Here is an 8,346-nt window from a genome sequence, read left to right as displayed (position 1 = left end):
TACATTTCAAAACTATTGAACAATTCATGAGGCAAGGGATTAAAAAAATATTAGCAACTTCAGTCATTTCTATACTAAAACAACCAACGGGCCAACTAGTCACAAAGGGAAGCAATGAAAACAGAAAAATATTCCAAGCTGATGATGTGGTAGTCTGTAGTTTTCTGAAAACCACCTTAAGGATATAAGAACAATAAGGCCCTGACTGTAGAGGCTTTTGATAGCCATTTTATTATTATTTTCCTCATATACTGAGTGAACATTTATATACAAATGCAAATTAGCTTACCTACGAAGCACTTCAGAAAGAGGAACGATCCTCCCCTTGATTGACCTAGTTCTGTCCCTTTAAGGGCTGTTCTTGAACACACCTGATATTTAAATCACCATCATTATGGACTGAATCATGCTCCAATTTCTGTATTGAAACCTCAATGCCCCCAGTAACTAAGAATACAGCTCTATTTGGAGACAATTATGTTAGTTAATGACATGGTTGCATTGTGGGGCGGCCCTAATGCAACCTGACTGTTATTCTTAGAAAAGGAGGGGATTTGGATGTATACAGTGACACTAAGAATGTACAAGACCTATGAGGACAAAGTGAGTTCTCACTAGAAGGTGGTCTTCTGAAAGCCAAAAAGAGAGGTTTTAAGAGGAGAAACCAAATGACTGATGTGTGACCTTGGGCTTCCAAACTCTAGAGCTGAAAGTATTTAGGCCTCTTGGTAGCAGATAGAGGACTATTTTGTTTTAACAGCTCTGGAAAACTCATACCTCATCTTAAGACCACAGTAACGATTACAAACTTTTTTTTGTGAAGTAGAGTTTTTGTCTTGTGCATCTTGCAGGGAGAGAAAGCAGAGAAAGGGAAATCAACGATTTACTTCAGTGTGAATGCAAATCACAAAGAGCTTTAATATTCTAATGGGAGATTAGAGGCAAGGTTCTTTAATAATTCAACATCACAGTTATCTGCTCCGAAACCTTGCTATGAGGTGTAAAATATGGGAGCAGAGGTAAGAGGAGGGGAGGATGACAGGGTGACCCACTGTAAGAGACAGGGTAACCTTGGTGATTCTCCCAGTCCCTAGAGAACAAGAGCATCAATTAGTTCCCTGAGCAACTTAAACCATATAGCCAGTGGATGTATAGCTCTGGGCTAGCAGAGACACTAACATTTAAAATGCTATAGGAAAAGTATTAGCAAACTGGTAGGTATTTTCTTTTAAAGTGTATTTTTTTTCTTATTCGTAGTATGTTTCTGGGGTATTTTTAAATGTTAAATTTGAATTGTTAAAACAAATAACATAAAAGTTATGTTTACCAAGTAAATTTGTTTGGAAGTTCTTTCTTCTCACTTAAAATCAGCATTGTTTCTCCAAATATTTCAAATATTTGAGCTTGACAGCTTTTACAATTGATGACTGTTACTGTATTATATGATTTATTAACTCAAAAAATAATACTGCCTGCCTCAGAGAAGCTATGCCTCTTTCTAGAAATTATTGTACTTGCATTAAAATTATCAGTGCTAAACCAAAAAAAAAAAAAAAAAAGATTATCAGTGCAAAAATAAATGTAATGCTGGTCAGATATTTTATCTGAGACCTTGTTCGATAGTTGTTTCCTCCAAGATTAAAATCATCCCTCTTGGAAGGAAGCTCCTTAAGACACAGGATGTTAGAAAGGTTAGAAAACAGACTGTTTCTAAAGGGAGATGAAATACTCCATTCTGCAGGGAAGCTCCTTAAGCTCAGGAAATAAGGACCTCAAAGGTTTCAGGAAGTCCCTGAAACTGACCAGATACATTAGGCTCTTCCTCCCCAAGCCTATGTAAGCTGTAAAGTCTGCTGAGAGACTCTCGGACCAGCTGAGCTGCCTCAAAGTGACAGATCAGCCATGCTGTCTGGAAAAAGCAGAGACCAGCCAAACTGCCTAGAAGAAGCAGAGACAGGCTGAACTGCCTGGAAGAGACTCAGACCACATGAGCTACCTGGAAAGGACAGCCCCCAACCTGTTGAGCGGCCTGCGGGCTGTGTAGTATGCTGTAGATGTCCAGCTTTTGTGGTCTGTCACCCATGCTGTGGTGGACTGTGATGATACAGCTGTCATTAATTCATTTCTGCTTCTCATAAGTAACCCCTCACCGATATTCTTAAAAGTAACCAAATCAAAACTCATTGATTCACCAAACTGGATTTGGGTGACGTCATTAGTTTGGTGTGTGTCTTCTCTGTATCTGGGATGTGTTAGACATTTGTTTACTTCTCCCTGGAAGCAGTGCCATACAACATACCTCATTTCAGATGTCCTTGAAAAGCTGCTGAAGAAACCCCTGCAGTTGGGAAAGATGGATTTATGTTATCTGGCTGCTGTAACAAATTACAATAAACCGAACAGATTCAAGCCTCACACTCGTGTTCAGGTCTAGAAATCCAAGGTCCACATCCTTCTCACTGGTTAAAGTCAAAACAGCCAAGCTCATTCCTCTGGCAACTGAGGGAAGAATCTGTTTTGTTTTGTTTTTGCTTTCTCGGGTTCTCAGAGCTTACAGTTCTTAGCACAAGGGCCTGCTTTCCACCCTCAAAGCTGGGACCCTAATGACCTTGGTCACATCACCACCTTCTTCGCGATTTTCCTACAGCTTCTCTCTTACAAGGACCTTTGTTGTTGCACAATACTCCTCAGAATGATCCAAGGTAACCCCTCATTGAAAGATCTGTGACCTCATCAATGTTGCCAGTCCATTTTGCCAAGCAAGTTAACGTTCATCTGTTCTATGGGTTGGGGCACAGACATGCCTTAGGGCATGCCTACTCATCCTAGAGTGGACGACATACTGGAGCAGGGCGGGAAGGGAATGAAGGCTGAGAAAGCTCTCACATAACACTTCCATGTGGTAATAACATTTAGATATTTATTCTCACTGTGTACTTGCCATGTCGATTCTGAACCCTCTGTAAAAGTCATCTCATGTAATCAACAAAGTCGTGGGAACAGGGCTAGCATTTGGCACATACTGATGAGTTCACATCAGCATGCCTGAGAGACCACTGCCCATTCGTAGTGAGAATGTGGCAGTGCCTGGGTTTAGGATCTTACAGCCTGGCTGCACCACAGAGCCACTCTGCTCTACTGCAGTGTCTGCCCATCCAAGTGACTTGATAGTCACCTTCCAAGTGACTTGATAAGCAAAGTGCTTAATAAACACAGTAAGAAGCAGTGGGTCCTCATGTGAGAGTGCCAGATCTCTTAGAATTAGAAAAGACTCGATAGTTTGTATTCTGACTTACCTTATGTCATAGTTGAGGAATCCTTGGCTGGAAATTAAGAACTAAACTGACATTGAGAGATTAAGTGTCATACTTGAGGCTACACACCTAGGGCCTCAAAACTACTGAGGGCATGTTCTGTTTTTCTCATCTACTGTAGGCTGAGGATTTTTCACTCAGCATTCTACAGGCCACGTTATGGCTGAATCATGTCCCCAATACCTTGCAGCTCAGATGAGAACCATATTTGCAGAGAGATCACTTAAAGAAAGAACTGAGGTTAAATGAGGCCTATGGGGTAGAGCTCTCATCCACTTAGCTGGTGTCCTATAAAAAGAGTCAACAAGGATACGTACACACTGAGAAAAGGACACATAAGGACATGGTGATAAGGCCACCATCTGTGAGCCTTGGCTGACAGAGGTCCCCCGGAGAAACCAATCCTGATGAGTCAATGAAATTTAACATGAAAAATGATCTCGAGACAAGGAAATATGAAAATAGCCCAATAACACAAGTGGAGGGACCTTCCTCTAACCTAACCTTGATCTGGGATTAGTAACTCCAAAAAAATGTGAGAAAAATCAATTTCTAGTCTTTGAATGATCCAGTGTGTGGTATTTTCTTATCGTTGCACTAGAAAACTTGTACCCTGCAATTAGGCTACAGGCCTAGAAACTATCTAGGCTGGAAGCAGCTAACCATGATCAAGTTCCTGGGTCTTCTCATGGGGAGAAATCAAAGTTCTAAATAATTTTCAGCATTCATAAGAGCATGGGAGTCATATACAAAATATGAAATAAGCCGTCTTCCTGGTTGGGAAGATGCCAAATTAATACAGTAGCTGAGCCGTCTCACGCTAATAGTGACATATGAGCCTGATTAACTTAAATGTGAAGACTGTTTATCATTTAATAAAGTTAATTTGTTTGGTAAATAAAAACCTGAGGCTTTTTGACAACAAGACTGTTAAGCACGAATCATTGCTTTCTGCTCCGAGTTGTTTTGTTTAGATCTTCCAAGAGTCATGCTGCCTGACCCTCTTCATATTTATGGACCACTTTTTGGGGAGAGGCTTGCAAATTATGCCATGTGTCACACTAGGCATGTTGGGAATCACTGTGCTGAAATTGGGAGTACCACTAACATTTGCCTGCTGTTATATATGTGGGGTTTGATTATTTTCCCGGGAAATCAATGAAAATGAGTTGAAAACCATCTCAACATAACCAAGTTTGAAAATAGCCTAATAAAAAGAGCACCTGGGCATCTCTTTAATTCAACAGAAGCAATATCAAAAAATCAGAGCACTCATGTACCACAAAATTAAATGCCATCAATAGAGTATAGCAGAAAGTTTGCAAAACAGTGTTTTAAGCAGAAATGTACATTTTATTTAAAAATAATAGCAAAGGTATGAAGAACACACACTTCTATGAATAACAGAATTCATTAAATGTTTTTATAGTAAAATATTGAGCTCAGTCTATTATAACACACAGGCTTGAGGTTCTACGAAGCAGGGTACCTCTCAAGAAAGAAGATGTCTGTGTAAACACAGGGTGGGATTCTGGGGAGCCACAATTATGAATGTACCCTTTCTGTTCTTCCTAGTAACGGCAAGAGGAATGTTCAGAAATGTTTAGGCTTTGGGGAAAAACCAGTAAAATTTCCTGAGTATTCCATTTGACATTTTTTAAGGTTTTTTTTTTATTTTATTTTATCCTATGTGTGTTAGTGTCTGCATGTATATATGTACACCATATGCATGTCTGGTGCCCTTGGAGGCCAGAAGAGAGCATTAGATTCCCCTGAAACTGGAGTTACAGATGATTGTGAATCACCCGTGTGGGTGCCAGGAATGAAATCGGGGTTCTGTGCCAGAGCAGCGAATGCTCTTGACTGCTGGACCACCCTTCTAGGATCCCCTCAAACAATTCTTAAAACTGTGTTACCGTCACGGAAAACGCGAACAATGTCTGACGGAAACATCTCCTTTAGTACTGAATATATTTGAGAACCACAACCCTAAACACTTCTTAACCATGAGAAAGTCTTTGGAGTTAGCAGAAGACCATCACAATGTAAATTAACAGGGCAGTTTATCAAGTCCTAAATTTTCTTCAACACCCAAGCTAGTGGTATATGGAGATATGAAGAAATGTCATGGTTACCTGACTATTTTCCAAATAATAGAAAAAAAATATTGGAGGAAAATAAGGAAATGGGAATGAGTGAGTACTGGACAACAGAGAAGGCTAGAAAAAGTTAGATACTAGCAAATAGTATCTTCATTCCTTAGGCAGCATTTTCTCTGCATGTATCAAGACAGAAATTCTACAAACTACGTTGGCTACTCAATTTCCAAATCAGTTTGCAGAGAAATTTTGATTCTGAGTCTGTAAAGTTACAACTAATAGCTTTTTGGTATCTATGACTAAACCATGGCCTTTCTCAGCCATCATTTTTTTTTCATTAAAATATTACCCTAACAGAGCTGATGTTGAAAAAAGATATATACTGCCCACAAAGAGTTCAGAGTAAGATTCATTAACAGATATAATAGAAATTCGTTCTCTTTTTAAGTAATGCAAGCAATCCTGTATAAAAACAATAATTCAGAAAAATCACATTTAAGATTGCACTCACCCTCCTTTATAAATACATCTATTGAGTATTGGATGGACCTGAATTTTACACTTCTTGCCCACACTTTGGTACCTTACACTTTCTGTACTGGCTACTTCATTCTATGAAGATGATCATTGGTGGTAGAATTAAAACTAAAGCCAAGTTCTTAATAGAAATGCAGGTATTTTGCCTTCATATCAACAAAAAAAACCATGCTTTCAAAGAGCGAGAAAATAAAACCCCACATGATAATCTATAGTAACGCAGGGAAAAGTAACCCATACATACAGCCATCTTCATTACAGAATTAACCAGCCATTTCTAACACAGTACCATTGGATTTGAAAAGGCTTAGAACCAATGCTTTAAGAAGGAAAACACTGGTAAAAATAGTATAGATATCTCCTTGGAAAAAATGATCTATTTTTTAAACACTAAAACCTTGTTTCAGAAGTTCCTCGCTTTAAGTTGTTACTCAAAAACTCATCATGTTCAAAGCTCAAGTTGTTATGGGATCTTGATATCATAAGAAGTTTCTCTTTATTGGTAAAGTCTTTTTTGATTGCTGTTTGGGGAACCAGCAACCGATCCATTGGGTCCTCTTTGTTCTCCAGTTTCATATACCCTTTGCTGTTACTTCGATCCAACCGAGGCCAACTGGGGTGTTTCCTTTGTTCTGCCTGCACTGTGAGCGTGGAGGGACCCCGGTCTAAGTCCAGGGATTTGGAGTGAGAGGAGAGGAAATGTAAGGATGTATTGGATCCAAACTGTCTTCTAGCAGCTCCAGGAGACAAGAGCTGTCCAGTCCCGGGTCCCAGGGCCACAGAGGACTTGTATTGACTGGATAGGGACTCCCCAACGGAATTGTTCCTCGGGAGTAATGTACTGGAAGGCTGGAAGGACTCACCAGAGCTGGGCAGTGGGACCATAAGGGAATCCATGGAAAGATTCCTGCACCTGCTCTTGAGGTTGTCCGCCACCTCAGTGATGCTGTCTATACTGGGCTCATCAATGACACAGTTATTAAGTTTGATCACAGGCAGCGTGAAAGCGCTGATGGATGATGACACGATCGATTTGGTGTCACACTTCTTGGAGCTGCTGGTCTTGTCGTCCGCGGCCTTGGATGGAGGCGGATAAAGGCCAAAGACAGAGACTGCGCTGTCAGCTAGCAGAGGGGGCTTGAGGTGCCCCAGGCTCTTACTTTCACTCGGCATGAGCTCATCCTCCTCCACCGAGCTGTCCACGCGAAAGCTGTTCCGCATCCCTGAGAAGGAGGCCAAGGTGGTGGCGGCCAGCCTGGATGCACAGGGACTACCATTCTGCTTCACCTCCGCCTCTCCCAGCAAGCCCGCATACAGGCCGTTGGCCTGCTTCTGCTCCTTGAGTCTCAGCGTGTGGATGTCGATGACCGTGGAGTAGATATCCCGCATGTGGATGATTTTGGTTTCTTTGTCGCGGTTCTCGTGAAGGATGGCGTTGGCACAGATAAAAATGAAGATGCCGATGCCCATGGTGAACGGGCCAAGCATCTTCATCTTGTCCGAATGTAGATGCTGCTCAAAGAAGCGTACCACCACGCCGCCCTGGTTCCGAACCACCTGCGTCTCGTTGGTGGACAGGGTGGTTTCTGCGTCGATGAAATGCTCCTTCTGGGGCCAATATCCAAGGACTGCCATGGCGATCCCTATGATGGATACCAGCACTCCCAGAATGAGGAAAAAGCCGGATGGAGAATAAAGCCGGATTTTCCCACGAACCACCACGACGTCAGCTCGCGGGCGCCTTCGGACTGGTTTCTGGTCCTGAGCAGCAGGCGCTGGGCTGAGGCTGACATGTTGCTGGGACCTGGCGGAGTCCTGCCTCTTCAGGGCCGCCAGGCCGGTGATGACTCCACCAGTGGCTATCATAACTTCCTCTCGTGCTCTGAAAAGAAAGGAAACAGTGATTCATGAAGACGGAAGAGTAACTTTTAAATCCTCACAGTTTGGGAAAGGGTTATGTTGGTTGACTAATATGAATTTCTGGGGATTTTCCTCCTTCTTCCTCTTCTCCTCATATTAACGCAATGTGAGCTCAAGACATATTTTGTTCACCTAATTTTGTCACTTAATATGTTCAGCTGTCCCTTAGTCACAAGCCCCTCACCTCCAGGCACACAACTTTCCGTCATTATTGATGCCATTTTAAAGAAATGGGGACTTGGGTGGGAAGACAGGTCAACTGGTAGTGTCTGCCTTGCAAAGGTGAGGAACTAAATTCAATTCTCCCCCAGATCTGGATAAGGTGGCATGCTCATGTGAGCCGGGTACTGGGGAGTCTAAGACAGGAGGAGTAGTTGGGCTCCCAGGGCCTCCTAGCTTAGTGGAACCCACCAGTTTCAAGCCAAGGAGAGACTGTCTCAAAAAGCAAAAAGCAAGGTGGATGGCATCCTGACCAA

The 8,346-nt window shown here is 42.0% G+C and overlaps 1 protein-coding gene across 1 annotated transcript; it reads right to left on the bottom strand.

Annotated features, from left to right (window-relative positions):
- Positions 1–4,739: 4,739 nt before the first annotated feature.
- Tmem200a (transmembrane protein 200A) lies at positions 4,740–7,816 on the bottom strand. The gene has a single exon (XM_059273010.1). The coding sequence runs from the start codon at positions 7,814–7,816 to the stop codon at positions 6,341–6,343; it is 1,476 nt and encodes a 491-aa protein (XP_059128993.1). The 3' UTR covers positions 4,740–6,340.
- Positions 7,817–8,346: the final 530 nt, after the last annotated feature.

This window comes from Peromyscus eremicus, chromosome 8b (assembly GCF_949786415.1).
Source record: "Peromyscus eremicus chromosome 8b, PerEre_H2_v1, whole genome shotgun sequence".
Taxonomy (NCBI): Eukaryota; Metazoa; Chordata; class Mammalia; order Rodentia; family Cricetidae; genus Peromyscus; species Peromyscus eremicus.
Note: the sequence above shows the minus strand (reverse complement) of the source record. Positions and strands in the feature narration are given on the sequence as shown.